Genomic DNA, 21,845 nt, shown 5'->3' with positions numbered 1-21,845 from the left:
TAAAACGAAGCGTGCGAGTGCAGGCTGTACCAGTGCTTGAATAAAGCGCAGATATGTTGTTCTGAAAAGACGTCGGGAACGGGATATTGTTAGACCGCCCGCTCCTGTTCAAATTGCACCAGAGTTACCGACCGCAGCCGCGTTTTATTCGGGAATTAAATCCCGCGTCGCAAGAAATCTGGTCGGGTCCCGCGGTACAGCCGCGGTAATGCAGACCTCTATTGCCAAGTCAGCAGTCTTCTCCATTAATGTGGTTTCAAAGAACAAGAGATACCCGGAATTTATACTGTAGGGATGGTCATTAATTAAAACTCAAATGTAAATATTCTAATTTTCTGAGATACTGAATTTGGGATTTTCCTTAGTTGTCAGTTATAATCATCAAAATTAAAAGAAATAAACATTTGAAATATATCAGTCTGTGTGTAATGAATGAATATAATATACAAGTTTCACTTTTTGAATGGAATTAGTGAAATAAATCAACTTTTTGATGATATTCTAATTACATGACCAGCACCTGTACATGTCTTAATACCCAGGGATCCCTTTAAAGGTTCTTTATGGAGCCATTTAGACCCAATCCTGGTCCTGGAGAATGCCCAACACTGCATATTTTAAATGCCTCCCTAATCAAACACACCTGATTGAACTCAGTTCATTAGTAAAAACTCCAAGATCTCAAATGTGTGTGTTGGATAAGAGAGACATCAAAAACGTGCAGTGTTGAGGGTTCTCCAGGACCAGGATTGGGAAGCACTGTTCTATGGCATCGTGAAGCACCTTTATTTTTAAGAGTATAGATCTAATGGAACATTTAAATGTAAAATACTCTTAAATACACAGTTTTTGAAAGTTAAAAAGTCAAAAAGAGCATCTTATAATTTAGTGGGAAATTATTCCTTGTGTGATCGTTTTTCTTTTTTTTTTTTTAAATGTTTCTTAGTTTTTTTTGTTATCAGTTATGTACATTAGGGCTTTACGTATGTTATATCTCATGTTGTTAAATGTTTATTGCATTATTTAAGTCTCATGTGTTACCATGATGGTGTTTTGTATTTTTGTGGATGAAACTGTGCACCTTCTAATTATTAATATTCTCAGCTTGTGGAAAAGCTACTTGAACTTTGATTCATTATGTGGGTCCCTCTTTACCACCTGTGGTTTTTTATGGTAGTTGTCATTTTATTATAAAGGTGGCAAACAGATTTGAGTACTTTGGCATTTTGCCAAAAAGACAATGACGTTATTCAACTGTAAATTAGTACAGTCTGTAAAATCCGTACTATATTTTTTGCAATAAGGTTCTAGCAACTTCAGCTGCTTTTTTTTTTTTCCATAAATTTTATAGATTATTTTTTTTACAGTGTCAACTTTTGCCCAGTATCTGTAGACTGGCTGCAACTTTCAACATGCATCGACTCCTGCAGACTGCAAAAATCTGGGCAAAAGTCATGTAGTGTATTCCAGCCTTAAGTCAAATACTTCAGTGTGTCTCTGATTGTTTACATGCAATGCTGTAAACAATTTTCTATTACTTTTGTTCCAGATACTTAGGCTTTGTTCAACTTCTAAAACAGTATGAAAGCAGTTCATCATACTTCCATGCTGCCATTTGTGAATCCCTTTTTTCCTTCATTCACAAGCAAGGGTCTTTCTGTCCGGGTGTGCCAAACCAGTATCTGAAAAAAAAGACGAACACATTTTTCTGTTTATATTGACAAGCCTTTTGATTTCCAGCCAGGATATGAAGATTCACATTCACAACTGACCTTTGTGCAGTTAGCGGCTTTGGGTTCCAGGTCACTGAGGGTGACCAGATCCTGTAGCAGACTACTTTCTTGGTATCCACCTTTTACCCCTTTTAACTTAAAGTAGGCTTGAGGTTTGCCGAGGATGAGCTGAAGGTTCACGGCAAACCCGGCCATGTCGATGGCGAAAGGTCGATGAGGGTCAAACACAGTCCTCCAGCCGAACACTTTGCCTTGAGAGTTGATTTTGGGCGATTCGTACCGGAGACCTCCGACGAAGGCGACCGGCCAGACTGAGGCTTTATGAGTCCAACGCATCTGAGGTATGAGGAAGATGGAATCAGTTAAGCATAAGGACACTATGAATGGTGGACCAAAGGTACCGTACCTCCTCAAACAGCTCTAAGCTGTAAGTATTGTCATCATCTGCAAAATACACGACTCCTTTACGACTGGAGTTTGGGTTGATGTTCTCCCTGAGCCAGCGGAGTGCCAGGTTCCTCTGCATGGTGCCTCGTGGGATACGTACATTTTTGGGCTTCTTTTGTGTTTTGAGATTCTCAGGCGTCTCTACGTTCAAGTGGGTGTAATTCAGTCCCGTGTTCTCCAGCAGTCTGGACACTATCGCCGTCTTCTGCACCGAGTCCTCCACCACCAGCCAGTGAAGGTTGGGGACATGTAGGAAGGTGTTAGTGAGGCGGGTCAACTCGGCCTTCTGGACGGGTCTCCTGTAGGTTGGAGTTATTACGTGAAGAGTTGGCAGGGTGTCAGACCAGGTTGGAGGTCGCTGGTGGATGTACCTCATCTGGTTGGCCATAGTGATGCGCTTGTTCTCGGTGACGCAGGACTCATGAAGTTGAAAGCCTCTTTGGTGAGCTTTACTGGCCCTAGTTCTGTTATCTGACCATCAACAAAAAAAAAAAAAGATTTAGATCAGGGACAAAGATATATCGGTGCCATATTGGTTTTGGTGCATATTTGATATTAAGAATTTTAATTACTTATATATTTTTGTGGTGCATTGAGTGTCATAGTACACAGCACTTGCCATTAATCGCACAAAGTGGCATTCTGTACACTGTAAAAAGTGATAAGTTGACTTGACTTTAAAAAAAATTGAGGAAACCTGTTGCCTTAAAATTAAGTATATAATTTTTTTTTTTTTTAAAGTTAAGTGAACTCGACAATTCACTTAACTTATTTTTTTTAAATGATCTTTTACTTAATTTTAAGGCAACAGGTTTCCACAATTTTTTTAAGTTAAGTCAACTTATCACTTTTTACAGTGTATCGACATGCAAGGTATTTGATTGCATTAAATCAAGAAGTGAACAAATGTGAGTGAGCAGTACTTACAAATTCCAAAATTATAAAACCACGTTTCTTAAAATTATATTACACTAATGTTTGTGAGCTAAATGTGACTACATTGCCAATACCATACGGAGAATACCATGCATAAAAACGTTTATTGAATGAAGTTGGCCCTCATCCACTATAGGCTATATAAATTTTACTGGCACAATTGTTTTGGCAATATTCACTGGAAAAGAGTGTGGTTACCCTCTTAAAAAAAAAAAAAACGCATTTCAAACAAAATAAGATAAGTATATATTAAGACACTGGATAATATCTATCCAACTAGTTCCCAAATAGCTACTTTTGCTGATGTTTCCAGTTTGCGTATTCTGTAAGACTGAGGAAGACACTTTGTTTCGTTTATTTTATCAATGTGATGAGATGCATGTGATCTAGACTTTTCACTGAAACATAGCCTACATTTCTTTATTTTTCTGACAGTAAACAAGCTGCTGAACTTCTGTTCATTTCTTTGTTCTTGTGAACGAAAACTTTGCGATGCAAAACAAAGTCCTCAAGACACTGCAGATTTAATGTCTTTCTCACTGAAAATTTAAACACCAAAATTATTTTGGTGAATAACATTTGTGAATTGTGATATCTTTTTTACAGATTGAGGTTTCCTTCGTTTACCTCTTTGTACTTTCATTTCACTTTGTTCTTCATACTTAAAATAGCCTACAGTGCTGTTTCTTCTTTTCAACTTTATATAAAATAAACAAATATACATACGCGCGTGTGTGTGCGCGCGTACATATGTAAGGTAGACTGAGTACATTTGAGACGTGTACAGTGCATCAACTGTACCCGGATTGGTTTCCTATTGCTTCACATGCTGTTAGTTGTACAGTGTTATGATAATAGGATAAAAGTCACATTTATACATGCTACACAAATTTGGTTTAAAAAACAATTAACATTTTCTAACATGAATGTTAAAAGGATTGCATAGCATTTTAAAAAATATACAATGTGGTAAAGTGGGCACAGCTGAGACACCCTTTATAGGTTGCTATGTACTGTATACAGTAACAATTTAATCATAGAAAATAAAATGCATAGAGGCTGTGTGTGTTTGTGTACTGTTATTACCTACATTATGGGGACCAAATGTCCCTACAAGCAAGGCTGTCCTTTGGGCGGTGCAACTGGTGCGGTCGCACCGGGCCCCGTGTCAGCCAGGGACGGCCCTGCCTACAAGTATAGTAATACCAGTAAATTCTAACCTTATGGGAATATTTTTTAGGTCCCCATGATGAAACAAGCTTATAGATCAGACAGAATGATTGAAAATGTAAAAATGCAGAAAGATTGGAGTGATGCATAGGTTTAGGGGTAGGGTTATAGAATATACAGGTATGTATACTGTTATTTTTACATTTGTACTGTTTGCCATATATTTTATAGTGTTAAATATTTGTTCCCATTTTGTTTAACTGTATCTGAATTAAAGCAAATACATTTTTTAACTAATTATTTAAAACTGTAATTTATTACACTTGCAATAAATGGTTAGCCAGCTTTAGAACATCAACTGTTCCATGGTACCGTTTCAACCTCATGTTTATGAACTAATTGTAGAAGATAAACTACTTATGGCTATTATCAATTTATGATATTTTAGTACACAAGCAAAAGAAATATCATGTGGAAAAAAAAATCACTTCATTTCAGCATCTACTTTTTGTGTAGTGATGAAAAAAGCAGAAAGTGTCTCTATACTGTACACACACAATATATTAAGAGTTTTTGCAAAAACCGATAAACACCACTTAAAAATAAATAGAGAGAATTGATTACTGTGCAATATTCTCCACATATAGCTCGATCTGAACCCTAAACACGTTTTGCCAAAAAAAAGCCGCTATTCACGTCGCGAGTTCACGTTTTACTGCAGAAGCCAACAAGCGCCCTTGTAGTTTGTGAAGAGAAGCCGATAAGTCCATTTTAGCGAATCAACGCGCTGTATTCAGGTCAGGTGACAAGGCTGCTTTCACTTTGAAAAGACGCGCGAGCTGAGTGGAGTTCCGTCAAAGAAGCTGACTAAAAGTCATCGAGGATGGATAATGTCGACTAATTTGATGAACCTGCGATATCTTCTTCAGGGCTTAAAGGCAAATAAAAGCTGAAACGTTTTCACGGAACCTTGCAAAAGCAGCAAGCATACTACACAGTATATGATAACAACAACAACGTTTGTCAGGCATCTACATCTGAGCAGATTAATTTACATGAGTGTTTTCTTAACTCTAAAAGATGAAATGTGGCGTTATCTGCTTTTGCTATAAAACAAATTTAATGTTAAAAAAAAAAAAATTAATTTTGTAAATTACCTGTATTTGTTATTATTTAAATCAAAACAACCCAACTGCAGTTTGATTGATGTTACTTGGAATTCGCAATAAACGTGATAAAAATGGAATTATCGGTTTTTGCAAATGGACTTCATATATATATTTACATTTACATTTAATCAGACGCTTATATCCAAAGCGACGAGATATATAAGGGATAATCGACGGCTAGCTGTGCATATAGAATATAGAATATATCCAATCTATATCTATATCCAATACAGAACGTGATTAAACTGACCTGGAACTACCTGTGCAGTTCAACGAATTTAATCAACACCTGCCAGCCAATCAGAATCGAGTATTCAGACAGACAGCCATTCTCTACCGTCTCAACCGCATAAGCAACAGGATGTGCCAGTGGCACAAAAAGTAATATAGCATTTCACAAGATGCATAAATTCTCTTGTAGCGCTTTAAAAAGGTAAGAATGATCTTAATATTTACCTTTAGGGACTGGAATCAAGGAGTTGTCAGCGTGCTGGTGCCAAAATGTGATCAATAAAGTCCACGGTAACAAAATCAAAAAGAGTGCCAGGACGTCCTTTCTTTTCGGCATGTCTTATCTGTGGCAAATAAATAAAAAATAATATTTTAAAAAAATGAAGGAACAATAAATTTAAGCGTTTTACTAGTGATTACCGGTAGTTAATTAACTCGCTCAATGTGAGATTAATCAGACAAAGACAAACGTATCCTATTAAATTACAATTTATCTGCACAAAATGACTTGAATGCGCAAGTGAACTTGGGTTATAAAAATGCGGTTTCCTAGTAAAACATTGATAAGGAGTAACTAAATCATAAATTACTCCCCAATATTGTACTGCAATAGTAGGCTTACTCATTGTAATGCTATTATTTCAGGAGATCAGGTTTTCACATAAAGATCGGTGTTTGTTCATATAGCCTAGCTTGTTTAAATTAATGTGTGAACTGTTATATTGTAGTTTAGTTTTAATTTCGGTAAACTAAAATGACATTGACTAATACCTATTTGATGGCATTTTAAGAGTAAAATTAATAAACCTGACATGACGAAATACTTCCTAAATTTAAAGGACATTTTTTGTCAAAAAAAAAAAAAAAGTGAGATTTACCTCTAGAACAGGCCTGAGAGCCTATGGTTAACACTTTTTATGCTCTATTTGAATAAACTTAGATAAAAATAAACTGACTGTTAAAAGATAGGTTTGTTCTTTGTAATAAATTAAAAAAAGATATATACATGTATGTGTGTATATATATATATATACACACACACACACACACACACACACACACACACACACACACACATCTCCTGCGTCCCAATGTGCATACCATCCACACTATCTGCCCTAAATAGTATTGAAAATTAGCCTACTAATATCACATAGAATTTATAGGATGGATAGGATGCACATTAGGATGCAGGCACTGGCTATAACATGGTGCCGATTTGCTTTGTATTGGTTGCGCCCCTTTTCTGGACTGTTGAATATAATAGTCAGATATAATTCAAAATATAATTCGATTTTGGAAATAAGAAAGAGAGAGAGAGCGATTGTTGACAGCCCTACACCCCTGTTTAGTTGATCACATTTATTTTTATTTATCTTATTTTATGTTTATTTTATGTTTTAGTAAAAAAAATAGATAAATAAAAAAATAAATAATGTTTCCAGAGTCAGTAGCCAAGTAATCTTGTTAAATAATCATGATCTCAGTACTGAACAAAATAAATGATTATGCTCTGTCATAATCCATCTGACATACCCAACAAGTGGCGTTTGCTAATGCAAGAGTAAAAAAAATTGCTGAACAAAAATAATAATTTTCCCAGTTGATTTTTACTCCCTTCCAGCATAGAAATAAAGGGGAATTTTTTTTTTTTTGATAACTCATGTTTTTATTGGTATTTTTTTTTATGTCCATTACAATGGACGCCATTGAACGTAAAATGAACGTAAAATGCCATGAAAGCTTAGATTAAAAAAGGCCATGTTTTTAACATAGGAGGTTGGTGGATTGAATGGGTTGGATGGTTGTGGGCAATGTAACCCCAAGAAATCAGTTTTGCATTCAGTTATCACGGAACTTCCAAACACATTGCTAACTTTTAACATTGTAAGCTAATAAGAGATCTCACAATTACTAACAAATTGAAAACAAAAATACATCTGCTGGATATTCCCATATATTCTCTCATTTGCAATGAGCAGCCTTGAAGCAGGTTCCGTGTGGCACAAAGCAAAGGTGGATGTTGCATTTGTCACAGCATACATATGTTTTCCCTGTGCAGCATGACCTCTTGCATCTGGTGGCCTCTGTCTTGTCATCATAATTCGCATGTGGTCAACCATATCATACTGCACTTCAGGTAGAGGCCTTGCATCCTGAACTCGTGGTCTGCGGGCATGCAGTTGTGGTTCTGGAGACATACTGGGTCTTCCATGTTTTGCTGCCACTGGTTTATGGACACTCACCAGACACTGGGCCACATTCATCTTGAAATGGAGGCGATCCAGGGTGTCTTTTGTCTGGAGATTGGCCCTCTTGGCATCCAGCCTGTACTCTAACCAACTGTTGACCACAGCTAGATCAAAAGCATGTGTAATCATTCTCAGGGTCCACTTTCTTGACTATAAAATAAATCAATTGTGAAGTCATAGCTTAGCTATGAATTGCTTATAGGCATTTTGTTTTTGGCATGAACTAACTGAGTGATGGCTAATATCTCTTGACTCCTGATGTCCATTGGGATGGACATTAAACTTTGAAAAAATCCTATAACTTAATGAAATATTTTCAAAATAACTTGAAATATTAACACTTGAAATTGTTAAAATTATGCAGAGAGAAAATGTATTAGGCTAGCATGAAAAATAGGCACTTATTCCTCCCTCTCTCCAGCTTCAGAGCCATGCTTGTCTTGTCTGAAGCTCTCTCAGATCAAGTCAAAAGTAATTTCTCCATTGTGATTGGATAATCAGGAACCAATCAGTAATAAGCATTATCCAAACAATGAAATCAGAGATTTTTTTATTGGTTTAGACCCAGAAATATGTAATGTCCATTCCAATGGACGCCAGGTCATGGGAGACCACAGACATGAAGACAGTTCAACCGATTTTTAGCCTTATCCTCTGAAGGCACACACCAGACAGTTCAACCAGACCATGAGTCCACACGCTTGAAGATTGTAGGAACGATCTCACAAGATCAAACGTGACTAGAGAAGAAAAACAAAGAGGACAATCAACATTGTCAGCTGGCTATCCTGGTGTGCGTTCTGTTTCACAGTGGAAAACAAAGTATAGAAGAAAATATGGGTGATATTCTCTGCTTTCATGTCATGTTTGTGGCTGCCAAGTTTAAGCTGTAGAAGCATACAACATCCGGTAAGTGACACTTGCTCGCTCTCATTGGCTATCGCGGGTATCACGGCAGAGGCAGCCCAATGAAGAGTCATAAATATCAAACATGTTTGATTTTTGGACAAAAAAAAAAAAAGATAAAAAATATTCGCTTACGGCAAGGCGCAAATGTAGCATGGTTTGTATCACATATAGAATGAACCAAGTCATGCTCTACTTGAAAATAGTGACTGAAAAAAAGTGATATTCTCTGCAGCTCCTTTCTTCCAGAAAATAGGTCAGCATAAGCTTTAAAGGGATAGTCTACCCAAAAATAAAAATTGTGCTGCACAGCAGAAAAAAAGGGGGTGGGGGGGTTAGGTGCACTATTCCTTTAAACTTTACTTCTGTTGCAATCAAATAAAAGTTTAAAGAGACCAAAAGATGCAAATTCATCCTCTCAATCTCGGATGTTGTAAGAAGTGTTTGGGTATATGTCTTCAGTTTCACATTTTCAGTCAATACTCTTGTTAAAAATGAGCTCACCTGTGTTTATCCCTCTCTCATCATAACCCCTCAGTGGTCAGTGTCTGAGTAACTCAATCAGGATCTGCAACATGTCAACAATTGAGACACAATCATGTTTAGATTCAGATATCATGAACAGTGGTGAGTCAAGTTTCTCAATAGCTTACACCCAAATTGATATATAATATCAGGGGTTTTCAACCCTGGAGAGCTACAGTCATGGAGATTTCAGCTCTAACCCCAATCAAACACCTGAAACCGCTAATCAAGGTGTTCAGGGCTAATTGACAGACAGTGTTACACCATCCTCATTTAAGGTCATGTTACTGAAGCCCATAACGTGCACGTAGTATGTTTTTGTCAGAATTGTTCAAATATTTAACTTTTTTGGATCCACTTATAAGAGTTTTACACTTCTTCGGCACCGATAGCATAGTGCAGTGGTTCTCAAACCTGTCCTGGAGTACCCCCAGCCCTGCACATTTTGTTTGTCTCCCTCATCAATCACACCTGATTCAACTCATCAGCTCATTAGTGGAGACTGCAAGACCTGAAGTGGGTGTGGTGTGTCAGATATAGGGAGACATACAAAATGTGCAGTGCTGGGGATACTTCATGGAGAGGTTTGAGAACCACTGGCCTAGTGCGTTGACATGAAGTGCAAGTGCGCTCACGGTGACCTGAGTTTGAATCCTGCCTTGCGTTCCTTTGCTTATCCAACTTTCCTATGCTCTCCACTGTCCTCTCACAATAAAGGCATAAAAAGCCAATAAATGTGTTGTTTTTTTTAAAGTGTTACGTTTTGTTGTCCTTTGGTGCGACACACTTTTTGATAACTCTGTTCTTAAATACAATAATTACATTAATTTACATTTTTTCTGATGTTTTTGCAAAAAATTTGTACTGTTATAGAGTGTCATGAAAATAATTATAAAATGTGATGCTTTGTTTTTGAGATAGAAAGAATTGAGGGAGAGAAATGAGTGGGAGAGAGAGGACATGGAAATATAGAGAGAAAATTAACTGGGATCCACACAGTCATGTCAGTTGCATTGCTGTCTATGGAGGGTCAGAAAGCTCTCGGATTTCATCAAAAATATCTTTTAATTTGTGTTTCAGTTTTCTACAGTTTGAATGGAAGACAGCCAAGTTTGTCTTGTTGTCAAAGTTTATCCAACAAGTCAAGGGGAAAAATTGATTTTATTCATAATTTCATATTAAATAAAAAACACTATGAAAATGTGTGTCTAATGAAGATAAATCTCTCTCATGCTATTTGTATATTATTACGAGTTTTTTCTTAATTTTTGCTATGTCACAACACAGGACAAATCTACTGTACAGTTCAGTTAAAATGTTAGAATTGACGAAGTTAGTGACCTTTTATATTTTCTCAAACATCAGACTTCACAAACTACATAAATATATGTATTTCTTCAAAAATAGTGTTTTACAAAAAAAAGAAGAAGCATTTTTTACTGTCTATTTGCATATATGTATGCATATATGAACATTATCTCTGGTTTGGCAGGTCATTCTGCCCATGAGGATTTCAGGCATTAAAGTATAAATATACACTGCATCAAACAGAAAGATGAACAGAAAACCCAGACATAAACCCACACAGAGATTGTTAGATTTGGGTCAAACCATTGTGTGCCTCAATAAGTCACAAAATAATGAGCACTGCCAGGGATTTAGACTAGAGTCCAAATAAGCCACTGAATCGAGGTGAAGCATTTTATCTGGCCTTAGGTCACCAAATCTGCATCACGACATAAAATATTTGACAAATTATAATATGCTAGCTTCTAGAATTTACACATTTTTGACATTTTATATAAATTTACAACAAATAATAGAATATAAATTAAACAAATTAAAATCAATTTGTGGGTGAATGTGCTTATTTGTTATGAAAATAATGGCATAATGCCAAACAATAAATAAATACATGCATAAAATGAAAATGTTTTTATGAGATACGTTCAAAATATTCTCCAAAACACTGTCAAATAACAGAAACATGAAGACGGACATTCATGAAGCCTTTAATTCCTCTTCAAGGTCAATGATTCAATCTTTCTGAAGATACTTCTTAAGCACCATAATCGCTTGTCTGTCTCTGTGTCTTATGCACGCAGCCCAGATTCACTTCTTACTGTTTAGACAAACAACCAATAAAAAGGCAGCACTGCTTGGTGGCTCACACTTGTCTCAGTTTGTTTATTGTGCGTGTGTCCCAAAGGGAGATATGGTTGTGTTGCTAAAATTGGCTGACAGAGAAGCTGAAGCTCCATATATTCAGCACAAACTCAAGCCTGCATAAAAAAGCAACTGTGAATTTTGAAATGAGCCTTCCCAGTTTTTTTTTTAAACCACGACAGTAAAATAGTTAAACACCATAAGTCTCACACTTTCACATTTCAAAGGAAAGCATATCAGCATCTGCTCTATACAAAATGAAAAATATTTAAAGCCAGCTATACTTACATGTTCCATCTTTTTCTCTTTGCCTTGAGTAATTTACACACTCTGTTTATCAGTCAGATATCCTGCTGGTGGCCTTTGAGAGAGAAAAGACAATAAGAGATGGAGAGAGAGGCTGCTGGGCTGGTGTCAGCAGTGCCAGGGCCAGCAGGAAGAATGTGTCCTCTCATTCAGACAACAAAGACTGCAATTGTGGATGTTGATGGGAGATGGCAGCGGGGACAAAGGGCACTCATCAACAACGTCACCAACTGAAATTCTCAAAACATGAGCAATACAGTAATATTACCTCAAGAATGAGGCTTTGTTTTATCCATTAGGTTCTAAGACTGTTCTGAGATGCTGTGAAGTGTGGGTTTTCCTCCACACAATGTCTGTCCTGTTTAATTCTCACCGATCAGATCATCCCACACGAGTAAAGCTGCAATCATCTGTCTCAATCACTGTGGAGAGGCTGAGTTTAAAAGACGGCACAGCAATGAGACAGAAAAATCAGACTGAACTGAAGTTAAATGAGACAGAGATGGAAATCGAACAGTGAAATCAAACTGAAGTGGATATCAGACTCGGTTTGGTATCAGACAGTAAGGTCAAATTGAGCTGGAAATCAGACATTAGAATCAGACCGAGATTGAGATCAAATGGTGAAAAAAGACTGTAGACAGTGAACTCATCAGAAAGCAGAATCAGACTGGGTTGGAGATCAGAGTGAGATATCAGACAGAGGTTAAGACAAGACAATGGTGGAAATTAAAGAGTGAAATCAGACTCAGGTGGGGATCACACAGTGAAATCAGACTGAGGTAGATATCAGACTGTGAAGTCAAACTGAGATGGAAATCAGACAATGAAATCAAACAGACTGTCGGTAAATAAAATCAGACTTAAGTTGGTTATGAGACAATGTAATCAGACTGATGTAAAAATCAGAGAGGGTTGAGATAGGAATAAGATCAAATTGAGCTGGAAATCAGACATTATAATTAGATGAGATGAGATGGTGAAATCGAACTGTAGACTTTGAATTTAAATATCTGGATATATCAGAAAGCTGGGATATTGAAATCAAACTAAAATGGAGATAAAACAGTGAAATCAGACCAATGTGTAACTCAGGTGAAAACAGACGGTCAGAAAGTAAAATCAGAGTGAGGTGGATATCAGTCAATGGAATCAGACATATGTGGAGATCAGACTGAGGAATTTAGAGAGGTTGATAGACTCAAACTGGGATGGAAATCAGACACTGATATACTGACGTGGAGCAGGGCCGGATTATCCATAGACGGGATTGGGCGAGTGCCCTGGGGCACCAGCCAATAGGGGGGCACCAAGTGATTACGATAATGACAAGACCTTTAAAATATTTTTTCATGTTTTGTATATATTATTTTGCTGGAAGAGATACAGATGCATAGAAAATGAACAGTTAATGATACAATATACAGAGAGAATATCAAATATATGCACGCATATAAAGAATTGCGATTGGGTCAGGTCCCAGTGTATTTGCCCCCTCCCCCCAGTCAGAGTCGAGCATATTTATTCACAAATGGATAGGCAGCATCGACTTGGCGGTTGTGCGAAACGTAAATTTAAAAAAAAAAGAAGAGAAAATATCATGACACATTGCCAGGGCTATACAGGGCGACTGAAAAGTAGCTACTGTGTGCGACTATCAAAACATATTTAGGAGCACCTGTGCGACTAACCCGATCAGCCAACCCATTCTCACTCCCAAGGCGTCAAAACTGAAGCATGGTCAAACGCCTTCGCGTCACTATGAAGACGCCAAAAGTGCGCCTAGGCGTCATTATATGACAAAATAGGAACTCCATTGCTTTCAATTGCTTGCTTTATGCGTCAGGTCAAGACGCTTATGGAAAATGACAACACGTTCTCCGCCGTTGTTTTCAGTTGTTTGTCTTAGTTTAATGGTTTGCATGCATTTGTAAAAATATAAATAATTTTATATACATTTATACTTTTATTGGAGCACCTTACCCACCCCTACCCTAAACCTACCCACTTCAGAACAACATAAAACACGTAACAGTTAACAGGCAAATGTAAGTTAAGTCACCGGTGTTTATTGCAAAACTGCCCATAAACAAGCAGTATAAAAGCATTACAAACAAGTCGTGCTGCATTCCAGGTCTTCTGAAGCCATACGAAGTCTTTATGAGAAGAAGAGAGCAAAACATAAGGTTTTAATCGCTGAAAATGATCCCGCCCGTTAACGCGCTCACATCTCATTCAAAAGATACTCAAGTCCCGTAGCATGACGCAATTGGTCACGAGACACAGAAGAGCCAATAGCCTGTCAGAACAGCAAAACGCAATCGGTCACGAGACACACAAGAGCCAATAGCATTTCACAACCAAGGCTTCTTCTGGCGGCATTTTTGAATTCGCACAGACTGCATACGGATGAGCTTAACGCTGCCTACTCCTCTCACAAATCAAATGTTTTGCCTCGAAGACTTGGAATATTAATATTTTTGAATAAATTATGACAGTAGTTGTATCTGCCTGTTATATCTTGTGTTTTATTGACAAATTTAGGGGCAGGGGTTGGGTTATGTGCTCATAATGTGTAAATAATGTAATATAAATAAAACTGTTGTGGCTGTTTACATTGAAAAATCACACCCCAACATATATGCAATAATGGCAATGTTATTACACAATATATAATTTAATTATGACGATAAAATTCCCAGTATGGCGTCGGCATATTGAAATCAAACTGAAATGGATATAAAACAGCAAAATCAGACCAAGGTGTAAATCAGACAATCGGTCAATGAAAGCAGACAGAGATGGAAAGCAGACTGTGAGATTTTACCTTTTAACTTGCACTTTTCAGATTTTAGTCCCATTGAAATAACAAATAAGGAATATTTGTGAACCACTGTTTACAATGACACAGGTACAGATAGTACCAGTTCCTGAATATTAACTCTACAATCTGAAATTATGCATAATAACTGTTGCTATGGCAACAGGGGGAACAAATCTGGCAGTAGATCGCTGGTACGAATGACAGACGGTTCTTACTGACACTGCTCCTCTCTTCTGTTCTCCCTCTCATACTGTGTATTGTTTCAATATGAGATTTTCTTCCTACTCGAATCTGCTTCAAAAGATGTGCAAATACCAAAACTGAAAATTCCCTGACAAATCACACAAAGAACACCAGCTCTTTTAGATAGCTAATTTTAAGTGGCATCTGCCTCTAAATCATTAAATCAGGTCATTAAAAGCTGTTAATGCAGTCTTTACTTCATGGGACAGTGCTGTGAGCTCCTGGGGTGGTTTGGCTGACAGCCACTTTATTGATGCACATGACACTGTTCAGTATATATAAAAAAAAAACCTCTAACTGTTCTAATCGAAGCCTTGAGCCTGCAGCACCAGAGCGGAACAGACAGATAACACTGCACGGTCACGTCCACGTTCTGCAGTGATCACAGTCTCTGAGCTGTGAAGACTAAACCCAGATAAGAAACACAGAGCGACAGACATTTCGAAACAGATAAAATCCTTAGCACAGCACTTCCATGTGACTGGGTCTGTAATTGTTTTAGAAAAAAAAAATTCAATAGCAGGAGTCAAAGAATGAATTAATAATAGTTCAGTCTATTGATTGCAGGAGGAGATTATCTTACCTGAATGCCTGTCAAGTGTACCGAGTCCCGCTCTGTACAGACTCTTCACTCGTTTTTGGGTTTTTTTTTTTTTATTTAAAAACGGGGGCACTTCAAATGTGGTCACCCTAGGGCACTACACTGTGTTAATCCGGCCTGACGTGGAGATAAGACAATCAAACCAGAATGTCAGACAATGAAATAATAAAGCTGGATATCAGAAAGTGAAATCTGACTGGTGTGTAGATCACAGTGAGATATCAGCTTAACGCGCCTACTCCTCTCACAAATCAAATGTTTTGCCTCGGAAGACTTGGAATATTAATATTTTTGAATAAATTATGACAGTAGTTGTATCTGCCTGTTATATCTTGTGTTTTATTGACAAATTTAGGGGCAGGGGTTGGGTTATGTGCTCATAATGTGTAAATAATGTAATATAAATAAAACTGTTGTGGCTGTTTACATTGAAAAATCACACCCCAACATATATGCAATAATGGCAATGTTATTACACAATATATAATTTAATTATGACGATAAAATTCCCAGTATGGCGTCGGCATATTGACGCTAAGGGTTTCCTATTTAAAGCAATGGAGGACCCTGCAAGTCGAAAAATGACGCTAAGGGTACCTTGAGCGTCAAAAGCGACGCCAAGTGGTCCTGACCAAGCTTCAATATGTGACGAGTTGGGTGTGAGAATGGGTTGGATCAGCATAGGCTATTTGTGTTTGCGCTGAGAGGAGCTTCAAAGATTTCTACTATGTGTTTGTGCAGCGTTGAGTAATGTATCGCAGACATATGTTGATTCCTTGAATGCAATGTTAATCAGAATCCACTCACTGCTCAAAATACTTTTGTTCATTGCTGAGTTATGCACGCCACAAATGCTCTCGTTATAACAAACAAAGTGTAGATGGTGTAAATAAGAGATTCGTTGTGCAGTGTAGAGAGCTTCATTGATTATAATGGAGTTTTGTGAGATTGCTGAAGTGAGTAACAGCTTTTAAAGATTATTAAAGGTGTTTGTAAATGTGATATTAAATTAATACAACAGCTCAATAAACAATAAGTTATATAAAGTGATGTACATTGTATGACTTTTAACAATATTGCCTGATTTTGCTCTATTTAGTCAAGGAACATAGTTTCAAACAGTCACAGCCGAGTCAGCTGCGCATCTCCATTCAAACATAGCGGTGTTTCATTTATGAATGAACCTGCGTTTTAAATGAGTCTAGTGAGTCAGTGATTCAATTACCCACTCATAAAGTGAGTCACTTGCTTCGCTCCTGAATGAATCAGCTGTTCAAACGAATCAGTGATTTACCGCCACCTGTTGGCAGTTTTATTTTTATGTTTAAAGTGTCCTTTCAGTTATTTAAATAATTTCAATCAAACAATAGTTCTATATTCAAAATGTTATATTTAAAACATTAATCTCACAACATTGTTATGAATTTAAAACATCCATGCCACCTCTGAGCCTCTCTAAATGTCTGTAAATTTACCTACATGCCACTTTTGTGTTCTTCTGTGCCACCTTTGTAGTGGAAACTAATTTTGTTAAATGATTTCTTTTGATTAGTAACTTATTCTTCTTATTCTACCTGTTCTTATGGAATTTTTTTTTTTTTGTCTCTTGCTCCTGCAAATGCTTTTTGAGAATACAAAAGAACTAAATCAAAAGACGCCTTCTAATCTAATATGTTATTTTGACAAAACAAAGAAAACAAGACAGACACTAACACAACCTCATCTGAAAAGGAGTAAAGCATCCTGTGCTGCTTCTTTCTGTTTCTCTCTGTCTGTCTGTCTCACTCACTTACACACACATGCACAAACACACATAACAAGTCGAGCCATGGAGAAGTCGATTTCTGATTTCCATGGGTAGACAAAGCCATTATAGAGACATTAGGCATTATATTGTCACTTCAACTGCAATTTTCTACTAAGTGTCAGAAGGCTAATGAACTTTGTGGTGTGTTTTAAAAGTGAGGGTAATTTAACAACCTCTTAGACATTATTGTGGAAATTTATGAGACATTTTGATTTTTTTCAGGGTATATGTTTATTTTCAGCGTTGGGTAGTGATTAAATGTAATCTGGATTATGTAATCAAATTCCAAAAATTGAACACTCGTAACTGGATTATATTACATTTTAAAATGCTCAGATTACAGTTACTTTTATGCATTACATGATTATACATTTTTCATAAAATGGCAGTAAATTGCTCATAATTCATTGATTCTCTCTAATTCTTTTTCATATTTAATGCTTCCTTTCCACAAATCCTACTTTGTCATACCATTTAGCTTTGTCTATTTTCACAATATAGAATGTTGATAATTCTGTGGTCCATGCTTCTGCATTTGGGCCAAAAGCACCCTCAAACAATTAGCTTAACAACAGTAAAAAAAATGCTGCTTCTTTTTTTTTTTTTATTTAAAAACGGGGGCACTTCAAATGTGGTCACCCTAGGGCACTACACTGTGTTAATCCGGCCTGACGTGGAGATAAGACAATCAAACCAGAATGTCAGACAATGAAATAATAAAGCTGGATATCAGAAAGTGAAATCTGACTGGTGTGTAGATCACAGTGAGATATCAGACTGAGGTGGAAATCAGACATTGAAATCAAACTGAAATGGATATAAAACAGCAAAATCAGACCAAGGTGTAAATCAGACAATCGGTCAATGAAAGCAGACAGAGATGGAAAGCAGACTGTGAGATTTTACCTTTTAACTTGCACTTTTCAGATTTTAGTCCCATTGAAATAACAAATAAGGAATATTTGTGAACCACTGTTTACAATGACACAGGTACAGATAGTACCAGTTCCTGAATATTAACTCTACAATCTGAAATTATGCATAATAACTGTTGCTATGGCAACAGGGGGAACAAATCTGGCAGTAGATCGCTGGTACGAATGACAGACGGTTCTTACTGACACTGCTCCTCTCTTCTTTCTCCCTCTCATACTGTGTATTGTTTCAATATGAGATTTTCTTCCTACTCGAATCTGCTTCAAAAGATGTGCAAATACCAAAACTGAAAATTCCCTGACAAATCACACAAAGAACACCAGCTCTTTTAGATAGCTAATTTTAAGTGGCATCTGCCTCTAAATCATTAAATCAGGTCATTAAAAGCTGTTAATGCAGTCTTTACTTCATGGGACAGTGCTGTGAGCTCCTGGGGTGGTTTGGCTGACAGCCACTTTATTGATGCACATGACACTGTTCAGTATATATAAAAACCTCTAACTGTTCTAATCGAAGCCTTGAGCCTGCAGCACCAGAGCGGAACAGACAGATAACACTGCACGGTCACGTCCACGTTCTGCAGTGATCACAGTCTCTGAGCTGTGAAGACTAAACCCAGATAAGAAACACAGAGCGACAGACATTTCGAAACAGATAAAATCCTTAGCACAGCACTTCCATGTGACTGGGTCTGTAATTGTTTTAGAAAAAAAAAATTCAATAGCAGGAGTCAAAGAATGAATTAATAATAGTTCAGTCTATTGATTGCAGGAGGAGATTATCTTACCTGAATGCCTGTCAAGTGTACCGAGTCCCGCTCTGTACAGACTCTTCACTCGTTTTTGGGTTTTTTTTTTTTTTTTTTGTCTCTTGCTCCTGCAAATGCTTTTTTGAGAATACAAAAGAACTAAATCAAAAGACGCCTTCTAATCTAATATGTTATTTTGACAAAACAAAGAAAACAAGACAGACACTAACACAACCTCATCTGAAAAGGAGTAAAGCATCCTGTGCTGCTTCTTTCTGTTTCTCTCTCTGTCTGTCTGTCTCACTCACTTACACACACATGCACAAACACACATAACAAGTCGAGCCATGGAGAAGTCGATTTCTGATTTCCATGGGTAGACAAAGCCATTATAGAGACATTAGGCATTATATTGTCACTTCAACTGCAATTTTCTACTAAGTGTCAGAAGGCTAATGAACTTTGTGGTGTGTTTTAAAAGTGAGGGTAATTTAACAACCTCTTAGACATTATTGTGGAAATTTATGAGACATTTTGATTTTTTTCAGGGTATATGTTTATTTTCAGCGTTGGGTAGTGATTAAATGTAATCTGGATTATGTAATCAAATTCCAAAAATTGAACACTCGTAACTGGATTATATTACATTTTAAAATGCTCAGATTACAGTTACTTTTTATGCATTACATGATTATACATTTTTCATAAAATGGCAGTAAATTGCTCATAATTCATTGATTCTCTCTAATTCTTTTTTCATATTTAATGCTTCCTTTCCACAAATCCTACTTTGTCATACCATTTAGCTTTGTCTATTTTCACAATATAGAATGTTGATAATTCTGTGGTCCATGCTTCTGCATTTGGGCCAAAAAGCACCCCTCAAACAATTAGCTTAACAACAGTAAAAAAAAAATGCTGCTTCTTTTTTTTTTTTTTTTTTTGTTAAACATGAACAAATAATCATGCAAGCTACTAAACACTGGTGATGTATAACTGCGAAACACTTATGTTTTAATCATATCCAGTAACCTTCAGTAACTATTGGTTCTGGAAGTCAAGACACAAATATTTCGAACTTGGAAGACTTTGGGCATGTAATGTCATTGCTGTAATTATGCTTAATAATGTTTATCGTTAGTTCATGTAATGCAGGGATTCCCAAACATTTTTGTCAGCCAAATCCTTTTGACAAAATATTTTCTTGAAAAATCCCTGAGGAAGTTAATATTTCAATAATTTAACAAGACATTCATATATTCACATTTCTCCAATATCATTTAATGGTCACATTGACATGCAGGTAAACCAATTTTAATTAGTGTTCATATGTTTTAGTTTTTGTTTTAAAATAATTTATTTTTATTTTACCTTTATATGACTGAATTAATTATTAGCTTTTTATCAACTCACAAGCCCACTGCGGTTCTTACATGAACCCCAGTTAGGGAAACCCTGATGTAATGTAACTTTTAATGCACTTCATGATGTTGGTATCAAATAATGGAATATATTTTCTTAGATTTTTTAATATAAATATGGTACATTTAATGGTAAATTTAGGTTAGGTAAAAAGTCATCCAAAAAGCAGTCTGTATACATTACCTAAAATGAATAACCTAGATTACTGTAATGCCTTGCTATATAATATAATGCGCACGACAAGGAGTAGGCTTTTGTAAAAAAAATGTTAGAAAGCTTTAATAAATCCAGGGAGAAACTGCAGGGGAAAATGAGGAAACTTAATCTAGAGTAGCGGTTCTTAATCCTGCTCCTTTTGACCCCCGCTCTGCACATTTTGTATGTTTCTCTTATTGCTTCAGAGGTTTGTTCCATTTGACCGTAAGTGCCCTGCGAAGTGGACACCACAGGATATTCCGCCATGATTCCAGTTCGAAAGGAACGTATATGTTCCCTTCAAAGGACATTAAAGTCTGCAAGACACGATTGCAAACTTCATGATTACTGTTAAATAACCTGTCACACTTCTGTAGTAAGTTTTGTCTTTGTGTGAAGACGCTGCAGGTCGTGGTGTAGCGCAAATCTGTGTTCTTAAGTGAAGTAAACTTCATGTGTGCAGGGAGTAGAGAGCAGCGGACATTATGAAGAGACTATGTCAATGGGAACACAGTTCATTCATGGAGCTCTCTTCTGACAAGCTGGTGATTTGAATCAGGTGCATTAAACAAGAGATGCATGCAAAATATGCAGAGTGGGGGTCGCGAGGACCAGGATTAAGAACTGCTTATCTAGAGAAGCAGAAACAAGTGTTTACTAATTAATAGCCAGGGAGACAAACTAGTCAGTTTCTAAGAAGTCACGTACCTTAAAGTTCCACCATTACAGCAGAATTTTTTAAAACATTGAATTTTGTCTGACAAAATGTCGTATGTAGTCGTCTACATATATGGCACACTTCAATCTGAAACAATCAAGCCTACCAACACAGAAAACATTAAAATAACTTACCTGTGATCAAGGATGATTTTCAGTCCCGTGTTTTTTAGGAATATCCCGGACGAGCCCCCAGAGTTTATTTTATTAGTCATTTATTCTGTCAGTGACCCCAGCTGTGTTCTCTTGCAGCACAGGCCTGAGAGAATGAATGAGCAGACACAGAGAGTTGGTGCACAACCAAAGCATTCTCAGCTTTATTCAAGAAAAGGGTTCATATTTGTACAAACAATGCCAGCCCGGTCTGTCTAGCTATTTAGGGATGGTTTCAGTTTCTCACCCAAATTTGCTCAGCACAGTATGTGTGAAGCGGAAGTACATGAAGTACATCTAGTTAAGAGATAAAGAGATACAATGGCCACTTTGAATAATTTATGGTTGAGTTTCTATA

At 36.8% G+C, this 21,845-nt stretch overlaps 1 protein-coding gene across 7 annotated transcripts; it reads right to left on the bottom strand.

Moving 5' to 3' along the window:
* Window positions 1-497: 497 nt before the first annotated feature.
* b3gat1b (beta-1,3-glucuronyltransferase 1 (glucuronosyltransferase P) b) lies at window positions 498-21,518 on the bottom strand. 7 transcript variants are annotated; one of them, XM_058788291.1, is made up of 7 exons: window positions 21,470-21,518; window positions 11,824-11,896; window positions 9,349-9,412; window positions 5,912-6,030; window positions 2,140-2,651; window positions 1,773-2,069; window positions 498-1,682 (listed from the first exon to the last, which is right to left on the bottom strand). In XM_058788291.1, the coding sequence occupies exons 4-7, from the start codon at window positions 6,021-6,023 to the stop codon at window positions 1,596-1,598; spliced, it is 1,008 nt and encodes a 335-aa protein (XP_058644274.1). In that variant the 5' UTR covers window positions 6,024-6,030; window positions 9,349-9,412; window positions 11,824-11,896; window positions 21,470-21,518; the 3' UTR covers window positions 498-1,595. The 7 variants fall into 7 exon arrangements, with proteins under 7 accessions (XP_058644274.1, XP_058644276.1, XP_058644275.1 ...); XM_058788293.1 differs by lacking the exon at window positions 21,470-21,518 and adding an exon at window positions 15,492-15,533; XM_058788292.1 differs by lacking the exon at window positions 21,470-21,518 and adding an exon at window positions 12,110-13,561.
* Window positions 21,519-21,845: the final 327 nt, after the last annotated feature.

Source organism: Onychostoma macrolepis, chromosome 10 (assembly GCF_012432095.1).
Source record: "Onychostoma macrolepis isolate SWU-2019 chromosome 10, ASM1243209v1, whole genome shotgun sequence".
Lineage (NCBI taxonomy): Eukaryota > Metazoa > Chordata > Actinopteri > Cypriniformes > Cyprinidae > Onychostoma > Onychostoma macrolepis.
Note: the sequence above shows the minus strand (reverse complement) of the source record. Positions and strands in the feature narration are given on the sequence as shown.